This window comes from Berghia stephanieae, chromosome 10 (assembly GCF_034508935.2).
Source record: "Berghia stephanieae isolate SIO BIC M18660-M18661 chromosome 10, UCSD_Bste_1.3, whole genome shotgun sequence".
Classification (NCBI taxonomy): Eukaryota; Metazoa; Mollusca; class Gastropoda; order Nudibranchia; family Aeolidiidae; genus Berghia; species Berghia stephanieae.
This window is the reverse complement of record NC_088369.1, coordinates 18339795-18355048: the sequence shown is the minus strand read 5'-3', so window position 1 is coordinate 18355048 and position 15254 is coordinate 18339795. Positions and strand designations below refer to the sequence as shown.

The 15254-nt window shown below is 33.1% G+C and overlaps 1 protein-coding gene across 9 annotated transcripts in view; it reads left to right on the top strand.

Annotated features, from left to right (window-relative positions):
• The window catches only part of LOC144980753 (dedicator of cytokinesis protein 9-like), a 134633-nt gene that overhangs the window by 55078 nt on the left and 64301 nt on the right, over nucleotides 1-15254 (top strand). For 7 of the 9 annotated variants that reach the window (XM_078928524.1, XM_078928525.1, XM_078928518.1 and 4 more), the window contains 5 exons: nucleotides 11-208; nucleotides 722-868; nucleotides 2350-2433; nucleotides 3574-3682; nucleotides 14089-14267. In XM_078928524.1, coding sequence (XP_078784650.1) covers nucleotides 11-208; nucleotides 722-868; nucleotides 2350-2433; nucleotides 3574-3682; nucleotides 14089-14267 — 717 coding nt within the window. Of the gene's footprint in view, nucleotides 1-10; nucleotides 209-721; nucleotides 869-2349; nucleotides 2434-3573; nucleotides 3683-5840; nucleotides 5871-14088; nucleotides 14268-15254 lie in introns of all 9 variants that reach the window. The other 2 variants (XM_078928521.1, XM_078928516.1) reach the window with 1 other exon arrangement.

Genomic DNA, 15254 nt, shown 5'->3' with positions numbered 1-15254 from the left:
TTTTTTCCAGTATGTGTTCAGACCTCAGAAGGCTGTCAAAGGACAGAGGACAGTCCACGAGGAAATGGCCAAGCACCTCAACTCCATCCTTTTGCCTGCCAATGCAGACCCAATGGTTGTGACACGCTTTCTCAAACACGCCTGGTTCGTGTTCCAGGTGCTGCTGAAAAGCATGACCTTGTACCTGATTGACACCGACAGGGTCAAGGTGAGTCTGGGAGAAAATGGGACCCAATCATAGAAATGACAAGAAGGCCAACGAAGAGGAATTTCCTGTAGGTTGATCAGCTGTTAGTACTGTGTCATACCAGAAGTAGCTCTTTTCGTTTGATGAATAGGAAGATCGGGCTGTCAATATACTCTTCAAGTCTTATGATTAATTAAGCGAGATGCTATCTTTCGCTAATTTTCCCTCGCTTCGAATCAAAATTAATCGACTTTTTCAACAGATATTTCTCACTGAATTATTGACTTATATTTACAAAACCATCATGTTTCATACATGTTGTGTTTATAAATGCAACAGTCGAGCTGCGAATGATAGCAGTTGCTGTTTCCACAAATAGGATCAAACGAGGGAAGTGACCATCATTATTTCCTGTTAAAATATCAATATCGCTGCTATGTCGTATAATTTAAAAATTTATTTTTAAAAAAAGTGCAAATGTAATTGGTAGATCTTTGATAAAGCTGTAAACTGGTGAATTGTATCCCCTGGCAGATGCCACGCAATGAGAGATTTGCAGCCGAGTGCCAGTACCGTCTGCAGAGTTTGATTGGGGTCGTGACCTTACACATCATACAAAAGGCCAAGGACAAACGGGAAGAGACACGAAATGCCAATAGGAGTCTGGCCACTTTCATCAGGGTGAGTTCATCTCGGCATTATCGTCATTGAATCAGCTGTACACTGACTCATCTTGTCTTGATAAGATATGGTGTGGTTGGCTGAGAAAACCCGGAAAGATGCGCAAATTTCATTGAGTTCTGTATGCAGTGGTGAAGAATCTAGACCACATCTTTCTGATTATTTACCACTTTAAATTTTCTTTCTATGTCTATTATAACCCAAGTTATGATTTTTTATTTTTCTGAAAAATATTTGTTGCTATGGGAAACACTTTATCTTCGATTTTGGCTCATATCTTGAATCGAAGCTTGCTGCATCTTCCCGAGTTTTCTCAGCCAGCCTCACATATGTGTCAATGCATGACATAATCAGTCGGAATGTGAAAACTTTAGATTTCCTTTTTTTTATTTTTTTTTTTTTATCAAAGAATATGCTCACCAGAGCACTTTAATCTTTATTTGAAGTAAATTGGGTGATGTTTCATGAAGTTATGGTCAGATGTATGGGAAAAGTATCCACCAACTGTTCTCAAATTTCATACTTTTTCAACTTGGCTAGCTGTAAGAAATATTTAAAAGTGAAATTAAGCTTTGATATTTCTCGAAGATGTACAAAAAGGGTTGATTTAATAATTTATGACAAGAACTCATTTTGGATGGACCTTCTAACTAAACCTGGCAATATCTCAGTTCAAACCTTTTCACCATCCGACTGATTATGTCATTAACTGACACATATTATAATAAGATTCCATGTGTTTATCCTCTTTGGGGTCTCGCAAGTTCAGTTTGTAGAGCATCGCTTCACAAGCAAAAGGAATAGCATCGATCCAGGGTGAAGTAAGGAGATTTTTCTGAACCCCCCTCCCTCCTGCCTGCTTAGCAGTGATTGGGTAGCTGACTTTGTTAGATCTGGTGGAAAGTACTTTGAGTGATAAACAAGCGATCTATCCAAAAGGTACCAAGTTCGACTACCCAGCTTCGTTGTGTTGGCTTGAATAAGTGACCTTGGTGCCCTAGCTGACTTTAGACGCTGCACTGCCAATGACACCTGGGATATTCCAGTCTTCCATAATTAGAATAGACCCTAAATTCGCAGCTAGTGGTCTAGTGGTATAACACTCACTTTTGGATCGGAAGGTCCTGGGTTCGAGCCTCGCTCGGCGCATAGTTGAGTTCTTGGAAAAGGCTCTTTACTCACATTCTCTCACCATAGTCAGGTGTAAAATGAGTACCTGGCCGTTAACAGCGTTGTCTCTGTCCTTTAAAAAATGCATTATCGCCTAACAGGCGTCATATCTCGTTCATTATGTTACGTGTTGCTGTTGATCAGGGACCCCTTGTAAAGCGCTTTGAGCACATTTAGTGGATATTGCGCTATATAAAAGCTCATTAAAATTAAATAAAATTTCCCCATTGGGGATGAATAATAATGGGACTCTTATTTTAGTCGCACCTTTTCTGATTTTTGTTTCAAATCGTACTAAACTTTGTCCTCAGAACTGTTTCACCCTGATGGACAGAGGTTACGTCTTCAAGCTGGTCTACAAGTACATGGAGAATTTCAACCCAGGGGACAGCAAGGTGATTGATTTAACCTTTATTTGAGGCATTTTCTTAGTTTTGTGTCTTTTGGGATAATAATGATGATAATGTTAATAAATGACACTTTTTGAGCACTTTCTATGAACCAAACTTTTCAAAGCGCTTTACAGATAATGAAAAAATAGTGATAAGTATTGAAATGTAAGCTTCAATTTATTAAAGGAAAACATACTGTGGACGTTTCGGGTTTCCCCTTTATCAACAAATCACGATGCATCATGTTTTGTTGATAAAGGGGAAACCTGAAACATCCACAGTATCTGTCTTCGTATAATAAATTGAAGCGTACATTTCAATACTTATCGTTATTTTTTTCTTTCGAGTTCCAAGCAGCAACATTTTCATGACAGATAATGAATTCTATTACAAACACAGGTAGTCAAAATTGAATTTGATTTGTTATTTTGAAAGAGAAAATTTTGCACTTTGGGTAATATATACATCTCTTTAATGAAATTTTGATTTTTAATTAAAACAAAACATTTTAATTTCTCCTCGGCCATATTCTGTTCTATTACAAAAAAGGAACCTTTGCTAAATTTGATTCATCGAGTTAATCTTGTTTTTTACATTATTTTTTTTATGTATAGAAAAAATCCCCCCCCCCCCTCCTTAATTACCTCGTATATTTTGAGTTTCACTTTTCAAACTATGTTTTGCTACGTGTTTTAACAGGTTTTAAAAGTTGATTTCTTAAAAGGACGTGTGAATTGAGCTTATTTAGAGAATAAGGGGGATAACTCATATTTTATAATCAAAATTTGGCTCAGAACGTTTTATTAGTCCACTTCTCAAGTATGTATCTTTAAATGAGGCTGGTTTTTGAGTCTAAATTTGATAAATCGATTTTTTGCTTAAAAAAAAGACCAATTTGAATGAATCTTCACTTGTACATTTTGGGAGCTCAAATCCATGAAGGCTTTTTGTGTACAGATTATGGGGCGGGATTTTATCTTCACGTCAATATTGGCTCACAATCACACTTTCATTTTAAAGGAATATCATCTTCTATGTCATTTGTAATAAATAATAATAAATCTCATCCATATCCTTTTGATCCCAGGACCTAATTTGATATTAAACTATTTCCTTCTTTCTTCCACATCCTCACCGTCCCAGGTACTTCACGACTTTAAGTTTGAGTTTTTACGAATCGTCTGCAGCCACGAACACTTCATTCCTCTGTCTCTGCCTCTCATGAGGCGGGGGATGGTGAAAAACTTCAAAGGTATGAAGATTTTAATTAGAAATTTAACAATGAATAAATATGTCTGTGATCCTTTTTTCTTGATCTGGTATTGTGTCGGGTCGATTTTTGATGCAAAAAAAACTGGATTTATATTTTAAAATATGAGACTTGGTGTCAAGTTTTTATGTTTTATCGAGGAGAATAGGGAACGAAAGTGTGATGTCAAAAAGCTGGTTCCAATCTCATTGGAAGTGTAAAATCACTGTTCCAAAGGGCTGGATACATACCTTGTGTAATTCTTCTTCTTCTATTAAGGCCAAAGCTTCAGGCTGAAGATTGTATGGCCCGTCTTTTCAGTAACAGGGGTTTTAGAGGGAATTGATCCTCTGGTTTTAGAGTGATGGCATCTTATTTTCCAGTCAAAATATATGCTAGTCGTCAATATAGATCATCAATCCTTGCTGTTTTACGTCCCATAATCCCTAGAATCTGCCCACACAGCCTGACATTAAAATAATTACGCCACCTTATGATACAGTATGTAACCTTTTCATTCTGACTCCTCCGAAGGACTGGTTACATACTCACTTGTACGGCTATGTCGCCTTGTGGTATGACACTCGCTTTTGGATCGGAAGGTCCTGGGTTCGAGCCTCGCTCAGCGCATAGTTGACTCCTTGGAAAAGGCTCTTTATTCACATTCTCTCTCACCTTACTCGGGTGTAAAATGAGTACCTGGCCGTTAACAGTGTTGTCTCTGTCCCAAAAAAATTGTAATGTCCCCTAAAGGCGTCATGTCCCGTCCTTCATGTTAAATGTTGCTGTTGGCCAGGGACCCCTTGTAAAGGGCTTTGAGCACGTTTAGTGGATATTACGTTATATAAAAGTTTGATTTTTAAATTTTTATTTTATTTTATTTTTTTTATACACACTTCCAAGAAGTTTGAAACCGAAAGAGTAGAAAGCTGTGACATCACGACTTCTCTACCCTATTGATGAAATATTTTAAAATGATAAAAATCAGAAGTTTTCACATTCCTGGTCATTCAATCCCATTTTTTGGCATCTTATTCTTTCCGACACATTACCAGTCTGAGATGATGGGTCACAAATGTGTTTTCTCATCATTATCTCGGGCTATCAGATTTTCTCAATTTCAATTTCTTCTCTTTCCTCATTTTCTTTCAAATGTAAATGTTGCTGCTCGAAGCTCGAAGAAATAAATAATAATGTGAAATTGAATGTAAGCTTCAATTTAATTACAAAAAAACAGATCAAATGAACGTTTCGGGTTTCCCCTTTATCAACAAAACAGATCTGTGGTGTTTCATTCATCCTGTTTTGTTGATAAAGGGGAAACTCGAAACGTTCATTGGATCTGTTTTTTGTAATTAAATTGAAGCTTACATTTAATTTCACATTATTATTCATTTTCTTTCAAGATCTGGGATTTGATGTACGGTCTTGAATAGAACTCGTATATTTTACTCCTTTTTTCTCTTGATTGTCGTCAATGTCTTCATCTAAACTGAGTCATGAGGGTTTTCATTTATCTCTTTCTTTATAAAAATAGGAAAGAACACAAAGTAAAAAAAAAAAAGTACCAGAGTATGACGAGCTTAGACACCCAAAGATGAGATTTGATGAGTTCACTGGTTTTAGTCTTGGTGTTTTTATCATATTTATTTTGTTATTCTTCAAAACAAAAAAGGTAAATAAAAAGGTTCAAAGAGTATTTTTTTAAATTAAAAAACAAAACAAAGTAGGCTGTTTTCATTGAACAAAATGAAAAAGACCAAAGAAATTTTAAACACAATTAATTGATTAAAAGTTTCAATCGAATAAAGAGTTAAAAAAAAAAACCCCCAGAAAAAATTATAAGTTTTAATTCCACTTTCGTGATTTGTCAAAATGTCTGCTCTTTTCATTTTTTAATGTTTTCGACACATGTTTCCAAATCTACCAAACAAATTGACAATTCTTTTGTGGAATGTATTGGGGAATAAAAGTAATATCTATATATAAATAAAATGGAATGAATATAAAGCCGGTTAGAGCTTGGTGTTTCCCAATCATAATATAATATAAGATGTTTTTAAGGGCTATACTATACTTGACGCAATTCATATAGATGTAATGTTATCTCTTTGTTAGGAACAGAGTTGTGTTAATTTGATATTTGCATGCAATTCGACAGATTGGCTTCTTCGTGATATTGACGCTGATGGTGAAGTGAATTGAGTGTCAAGGCACATGCTGAGATTTTTGTCTCTTGTTTTTGGGGGTTTTTTTTGTTTGTTTTTTTTTTAAACTTAAAAAAGTGCTGGAAATTAAAATAAATTCTCCTTTCTGTAAGATTAATTTTTTTTTTTTTTTTTTGTTGCTTTTTTTTTCAACAGCATAGGAAAATTTATGATTTGAAAAAAAAAACAAAAAAAATTTTGCTTTGCCCTTCGAGTCCGACTGGCTTTTAGTTTGCTTTCCAAGTTCCAGCTTGAATAAAGATGACACAAAAGAAGAAAAAGCCATTTTTTTTTCGATATAATGCCGTGTGCATCAGCTTTTGCCCTTTAGAAACGATATTGAAAAAAAAAAAAAGAAAGAAAAAAGCGATAAAGAGAGATAAAAAAGTATTAAAGCATCGACAAAACTTCATCTTTTATAATTAAAAAGAAAGAAAAGTACATTTATATAGCACTTGTGCCAAAGCTTCGAAGCGCTTTACATTGACCATCAGTAAAATTTTAGATTTTGAGGTTTAAAGTAGAGAAAAAAAAAATGACAGCATTGTTCAGTTTCATCTGCATAATATAGATATTGAGTAAATAGTGAAAGAAAGAACTAATTGTTCTAAAAAACGACTTTTGCTTTTTTAACCATAAACTGATTATTTTGAGCAATCCCAGCTTGTCAGGAAATTAGCTTACCTCCTCCTTGTTCCCATCACCTCATCAACGAAAGCTAAAATAACATTTTTTAATAATTGTAAAATAACAGGCAACGTCGATATGATACATTTGCTTTTCAAGAAATTGGTTTGCGACTTCTTCATCATTGGTGTCTTGTCATTTGTCAATCTTTCTAATTATATTCTTATTGCTGACAGAGATCAACATCCCCCCCCCCATTCCTACTATAAAAAAAAAAAAGAACAAAAAAGAGAACAAAAAAACAAATTAGATAAGTATATAGATAAATAAATGAATAAAACAACGAAATCACACACATGCACATGCAATCTTTCTCTATTGGTTTGTGATTTCTTCATTCAAAATGGTGTCTGTCATTTGTTAATCTTTATTCTATTTATTTTTTAATATTCATTACCGACAGAAATCAAACAGGAAGGTAACTCTAGTTGAAAATGTTTCCGTGTTTTTTTTTCGTCCGTTTTTGAAATGGGTTTTTTGTCTTGTGTTCCTTTTTCTTGTTTTGGTTATGGACGTTTTTTTTGTATTTTTTCGTTTTTCGTTTTGTTTTGGTTTTATTGTGATCCTTTTTTTTTTTTTTTTTTGGGGTAGCCTGAATCCATTTTTTTTTTAAAATGGGATTTGTATGTCCTTAATTAAGATGAAAAGAATCAAACAAGACTAACAGTTTTAACTTCTGGAGTTGACATGAATTATATTAGAATTAATTATATTGGTTTTACATTCATGTCAAGATATATTTCATTCCAATATAGTTTGTAGGTTTATGAATTGTGCAGAATATTTTTTTTATTATAAAATAAATATAAGTTGATTTTTTTTATTTTTTTTTTTGGGGGTGGGGGTGTTATATGTGGTTTTGGTTGCTTATCATTGGTATTTTTCTTCCCATAGTTGATAGTGTATTGCAAGGGTTGAGTTGAAATCTTGTTTTGCTATGGGTGGTGAACACAATGAAATGCATGTGAGGTGTATTGTTTGTATGTATAACACTATTTATGATACAATATAAAATCCAAAAAAGTAAATACACCACAGATTTATAATGGACGTTATGAAATCTTGAGTATTGAAATACTTATTTTCCTGTAAACATTTAACTGTTGTGTAAAATATATTGCCTTTCATTGTTGTCTGTTCTGTTTTTCATCTCGATGACTTTTCTACATTCAAATATCAGTGTATTGTGCACTTTCTCTTTTATTTACCTAACCCTTTTCGACGTCATTTTGATTTTTTTTTAAAATTAAAAAATTATGCCCTTCTGCCACAGCACCATTAGATGCTGTCGCTTAGACATTCCATGAAGGAAAATAGATAGTTCAGCAAACAAAATCAAGAAGAATCACTCAATGTTGTCCAAAGTAATTTTGGTTTAAGCCGAGACTAAAATGATAATATCAAGAGAGGGTTACATCAGAATGTGGGTTTGTTAATGTCAATCGGTAAACATAACATTGTAGTTTTGATGGTATGTGTTCAAGTATAATAAATACATGCCATTTCTATCCATCATATCAATCATACAAATACACAAAACTATATGTAAACTTAAAAGTTTATAGTCTGTTAGAAACAATTTAGTGAAAAGTAATCACCCAACTGAAGATAGAAAGCTGCGAAAACCTGAGCCCGATTTTAAGTTAGAATATTACAAATAAACATGATGAGTAAGAAGAGGATGCTTACCGACTTGACACAGCCTGACATAGATAAGCATCGTCTGCTATTAAAACCCTATTGCCACTCTCTAGAAGTTTCCTATCCCTGTATTTCTGTCTTGGGTATAAGTGTATTAGAGATATGAAAGTGAAAGTATTATCTTAAACATTTAACATCCCTGATATTCTCAAAGTAAGTCTGAAAAACTATGCCATGCTAATTCTTATTTTATAAGAGTGATTTGAACTTCCCCAGTGTTCTCTATAAATATCCATACCGTTGAAATCAAAGTTAATATTATTTTTACCACATGTTCTAAAGATGTGGTTTTAGATTTCATTTGGAGTGAAAACTCGTTCCCTGTGTCTTCTGTGTTTACGTGAATCCATTTGTTCAGACTTAGACGATTGATGTTTTAGAGACATGAACACGATATACAAAGCACATCTATTATGCCTGTTACTGCTGTAGCAATTGGTGTCAAAGGCTTTTTAGTGTCTGTTTTATATTGTCAATTATTGGCCCGATTGTTGGGTTGATATTTGTTTGATGCTCATTTCTTCATCAATGAACTCTTTATTATTATTATTTTTTTTTAGGTGTTTAACGGCGCTTTCAACACTATGTTGGTCATTTAAGCGCCCGTTTCTAGCTTTTATCAATTTTTATCGGCCTTAGAGAGGCCATAGCTGCTTCAATCGTGTTAATACTGTTGTAATATAATTTTACATAACCATAATAATTACATTTTTGTTAAATGAACTCTTAAATTGCAGCCATGTGGTCTTATGGTATTCACGGCCAATCGTCCCGATAATATTGACTTTGTTCCGATTTGTCAATCTGGAAGAAAAGACTATTTTTTCTTTTTTTTTTTTAAAGCAGTGGAGGAGTTGTTTATTTTATTAGTAGTCTTTCAAAGGCTATTCGGCCCATGGAGCCGGAGTTTATCCTGGTTTCTATAGCGTGAAATTGTTCGCTTTCCTTTGGATAGGACGCTAGTCTATTGCAAAGTATTTTCCACCAAATCTAACAGACTCAGCTACCCATTCACTGTTGGGTGGACAGGGGAAGGGGGTCAGAGAAAAAAACTCGGACTGCACCTCGGATCGATCTAGGTCCATTTGCCTGTGAAGCGAGTGCTCTACCAACTGAGCTTTCGGGACCCCCAGGAGTTGTTTATATGTACATGGAAATGACTCTTGCTTGTCTGAGGACCAGGGTTTTTGTGATCATCAAATTAAAGTTAGTAACAGACAAATACAGGGTATTTAACAACATGTAGTAAAAGCTTCAACCAAGATGATCATATTTTACTATCGTCCATCACAATCATGCTGATATTTTGGGCCATGATGATAGTTTATAGTTTTGCATTAGGGTGGGTGGCCCCTGTTTAGGCTCTTTGAAAAGTTGGCCGCTATTTATGCCTATTTATAAAGCAATAACTCCTGTATGAGTAGAGGACTATGTGCATGCTGTTTCCTCGTGTCATTTCCCCTCCATTTTCTACAAGTATTAGAGATATAGCCGCATTTAAAATTATAAAAATTTGTTGCTTCTTAAACCCCCCCCCCCCCCATCACCAATTTTGGTATTTCTTACCAAGATTTGCTTCTCTACCTACCAAATGTCCTTCTGCTTTATTTTTTAATTAAAAAAAATTTTTTTTTTGCTCTATGTTTTTTCGTTATTTTGTCGTGTTTTTGTCATGAAAATATCTCATAAGAATTCTTGTTTAAAATCATTTGATGTCTTTTTGTTTCTTTTTTTTATTTTATTTTATTTATTTATTTATTTATTTATTTATTTATTTATTTATTTATTTATTTATTCATTTATTTATTGATAAGAATTTATCATTTATTTATTTATTTATTTTACATAAAGAAATGTCTTCACCTTAAACACATAATTTTACAATAGATGATAATGGAATACACCAGGCCCGATACTCATAGAGATTTCATCGATATGATAAACAGATTTTTGTGGGGTCCAAATTTTGACCAATTCTGACTTTTTCTCCTAACTCAGTTTTTTAAACCATTAAAAATAGAATTTTAGCAAAGGATCAGATTGGAATTCATGATATCTTTTCTAAAGCACTTATAAATTTCATTGTGATTGTCCGTTTCACGCTACGGAAACTGGGATAAACTCCAGCTCCATGGACCTAGTGGCTGTGAAAGACTATTTTATATTAGTTTTATATTCACTCGTTTTGGATGTCATGCATACAAACTTCTGTTTTTTTCCTCGAAATTCAGTTTTTCGTTTGACATTACACTTTATTTTTTAGTCTGTTGCCAATGACAGCAGCTTCTAATGATTCTGTGGCCTGTGGCAGAAGTGGAAACACTTTTTAAATAAACAAGATGAATGTTTAAATCATGTTCTACAATGTCTTTTGGAGAGAAAACGTAAAAACTTTTCAATGTTATTTTGAACAGATGAATACATAACTTCCATCGTTAGTTTTTAAATTATTTTTTATATTTGTTCACTTGTTTGGTTTTCTAAATTTTGAAGTTGTCATTTTGGATTTTCACTCTGCTGCAATGATGTTGTAGTTTTGTGTTTTTTTGGAGAATTTTGTGCACTGACATCACAATGATTGTATAATGTGTGATTATCAAATATTTTGATGTCTCTTGATCACATCATTGCAAAAGTTTCAATGTTAATAATTATCAAGATCTCTTAAAATTATAACTATTAGACTTTGTAAATTTTGAAATTTGTTGAATTATCTACCAATTATCGACATTTTTTTTTCAAAATACAAAATAGAAATGCTACATAAAGTCATATTGTGATGTACAGATTTCTGAATTTTATCCACGGATTTGACTTATCATGACCCAAATTTATCTGTGCTAATTTTTGTTTTTTAATCAAAGATTTTGTTAAAAACATGTATAAATTATTTACTCTTACTTTTCAGTGTTTGTTTATGTGTTTATATATATATATATATATATATATATTTTTTTTTTTAATTTATACATTTGTTTTGATTTTAAAAGAGAGGTACCAGTGTCAAATAATTAATGACTTTTACTTACGTTCAGCAATAGGAAGCAGTTTTTGTATTGTCTCCTTGCGTCTGCTTAATGTCGTTTCTATGCAATAAACTGTGAACCGCCTAAATCTGATCTCTTTTGTCCTTCCTCATTTTCTTGTACTTCAGAATAATCTGCATGGGTTTTATCCTTTTTCTTTCTATTTTATTTTTTAAAGTGTAGAATAATCCTGGCTAAATTTCCCTTGAATGAAACGTGTGGCTTTTTAATTTTAATTTTTAAATTTTTAATCATATTGATATTGTCATAAACATTTTTTTTTCAAGTTTAGATTCTAACATACTTAGTTTATGTTTCATCTTCTGTCTGTTATGATATAATATACGATTCTTACACTCTTGCTTTTTGGAATTCCGGACGTGTTCCCACCCGCTGCACCAGCTTGCGAGTTCGCGTTGGGAACAAAGTTCGAATTCCAAAATGCAAGAGTGTAAGAAATATTTTTTTCTACCCCTCAATCGATTCCGATTTCGTCATCTTTGAATAAAAGACATTTTCAAAAATATTTAAATAATACTTCTTTTTAAAGAATCAAATTTTTAGTGAAATTTAACGATTTTAAATCTGATGTCACAAATTATTATTGTAAACATGATATTATGATGCATTACTATTTAGGGAGAGGGGTGGAATAATGTCATAAATAGAAACTAACTTAATAGTAGATGTGTTATTTGCATTGAATGAATCCAGGAATAATTATCAATATATTGAGTTGTTATTAACATGAGAAAGACACTGTCCAATTTAAATTAGACTTGTGATTAGCTCATGAGGGATTTTGACTACAAACTGTACAAAGAATATTATGATTAAATTTCCATTGCATTGTCGAGGGTCCCGGTAGTTCAGTTGGTAGAGAACTCACTTTACATGCAGAGGGACCCAGATCCATCCTGGGTGAAGTCAAGATTATGCGGCAATGTGGTCTATTGGTATGACACTCGCTTTTGGATCGGAAGGTCCTGGGTTCGGCGCATAGTTGAGTCCTTGGAAAAGGCTCTTTACTCACATTCTCTCACCGTACTCAGGTGTAAAATGAGTACCTGGCTGTTAACAGCGGTGTCCTTGTCCGAAAAATTGTAATATCTACTACAGGCGGCATGTCTCGTCCTACATGTTAAAATGTTGCTGTTGACCAGGGACCTCTTTTAAATGCTTTGAGCACATTTAGTGGATATTGCGCTATATAAAGATTTTTTGGTGACCTATCCACCTAGCAGTGATTAATTTGCTTTGTCTGTTAGATCTGGCAGAAAGTATTTTACAATAAGCTAGCATCCTATCTAAAGTTTAGCAAGCAAACGTTATTGTTTGTTTCATGCTATAGAAACTGGGATAAACACCAGCTCCATAGGCCCAATTGCTCTGAAAGAAGAACTACATTATTTTTTTATATTGCATTGTCACAATATTTACAGAACAATTCTCAGTAATCTTAAAGTATAATTTTATGAATATCAGATGTCGATACCTAATGGTGTCATTGACCATCTTTGCTTGATATAAATCTATATATTTGAATCCAATATAGAGAACTGGAGAGAGGATGATAACGGTAATACTCAGCATGTAGGAAGACATAATAAGACCTCAGAATGTTTGCTCTAATGTCCTTGAAGTCGTATCAAGCCGTATATCTTATTTTTGTAATAAAACATTTATATATTGACTCAAAGTCATGAAGACACAGAAAGAAAAATGCGCGTTCAAATGCTCAAGAATGTGACAGTGTCAATACATTCAATTTGACCCAATTGGATTCCATAGTCTGATGTCACGTTTCCCAGCAACGGCGTCCATCGTGGTTCTAAACAAAGAAAATCTGTACTTTTTATTCTTCATGCTGGCCAGAACTTTTCATATGTCTTGTGATCAGAATGTGTAAAAGTCAAAACATGATCAGATTTATAGTGTTTTTTTCCCTCTGAATTCACTTTTATGCTCGTCTGAGAAATATTTCATAAGGGCATTCGCCATTGTTCCGATAGTTTAGAGCCAGTTACTAAGTTACCATGCATCATTTCGAGGGAAGTGACGTTACGACTGTTGAAGCGTAAAACCGATATGCGATCCTTTGACCTACAACGACGACAGAAATGTTTTTTCTTCTTTCGATTTGGCCAGAGAACTTCCATTCGAATAGTTGCCCTTAAGGTTAAATCACTCAATCCTAGAGATTTTTGCTACTTTTTAAAATTGGAAAAAATATAGATATTAAAAATGAGCTTGTACATAGATATTTTTATTCAACTGTCATTAACGTGTAAAAATGAAAAACATTAGCTTTGATACTACGCCTATAATTTGTCTCAGAAAAATGTAATAAATAGGCAAGGGGTAAAACTAACCCCGGGTATAATACGAATATAGTCGGTGTTAGGGTTGAGTGAGTTAAAGCCACAGTTAAAATGATAGAAATATCTTGCTTAATCCCCTATTTTTAAAATTTCAACAAACATTTGCTGCTTTACTTCCCATCCAACGACATCGGCCAATTGCTTATTTGTGCTTTATGTGGTTTTATTATTTTGTCATTTGTTTTTTGTTTTTGTTTTTCTTTTGTTATTAGAATTTGTTATATAAATTCATTTTGAATATTATCAGTTGTTATTTTAATTTAATTTTTTTTTTTTTGGGGGGGGGGGGGGTATTATAATTATTATTATTCTTTCTATTTTTTTTAAAAAAGAAGAAGTGCAGTATATATAAATGCCAATACTTTTTATCTAAATATACATACATACCTTTTATTTCTTTATTTCAGACTTGAAACACGACTACTGCCTGTCCGACGAGTACCGCAAACACCATTTCCTGGTGGGTCTCCTTCTGTTTGAGTTGAAACAGGCTTTGAATGAACAGAGAGTCGTCAGACGCAGTGCCATCACCGTCCTGCGAAACCAGCTGGCCAAACATTCCTTTGATGATCGTTACGGAACCAAGGTTTGTTGTTACTATTTGTTTAATAATAATAATAATAATAATAATAATAATAATAATAATAATAATAATAATAATAATAATAATAATAATAATAATAATACTAATAATAATAATGATAATAATAATAATAATAATAATAATAATAATAATAATAATAATAATAATAATAATAATAATAATAATATAATAATAATAATAATAATAGTAATAATAATAAATCTTTATTGCCCTCAAAAAAGTGGCAATTTGTCATTTGGTTACACATTTATAACAATACAATATTGACATAGACACACTCACACAGATGCACACAAGTAACATCGTAGTCATAAAAAAAATGGCATCAACAACAACATCATCACCCCTTTTATTTTTTATATTTTTTGTAAGATGGAGCTCAAGTGTGTAAACTATAAATTTGACACGGTGAAATGAATTAAATGCATTCTTCTTTTTTTTTAAAATTATTTTTAATCTGTGTATTTGTCAACGAAATACTTTTAGTTAAGTCAATGGATAATTAACTCACTCAATCCTAGATATTTTTGATACTTTTCAAAATGGGAAAAAAATGTATTAAAATTGAGCATGTGCATAGATAGATGTTTTATTCAACTACCTTTAACATGCGAAAACCAAAAACATTAACTTTGATACTAGATACGCCTATAATTTGTCTCAGGAAAATGTAGTAAATAGACATGGGGTAAAAATAACCCGGGTAAACTACGGATATAGTTAGGGTTGAGTGAGTTAATATTTTCACTAGTTCCCTATTTGAACCAATTTCCCTTTGTTTTACTGTTTCGTGGGTCACGGCGTCTAAACTGCACTATAAATCTGACCGTTTAGTTTCCCGCTGTTCCGAGCGCCGACGTAACCTCACCCGACAGGTAACCAGGGTCAACAGCGGTCAGCCGATATCAATTCCCAGAACGTAGATTTGACGTGCATTGGGTGATACCAATGGATGATTTCCGTACCAAT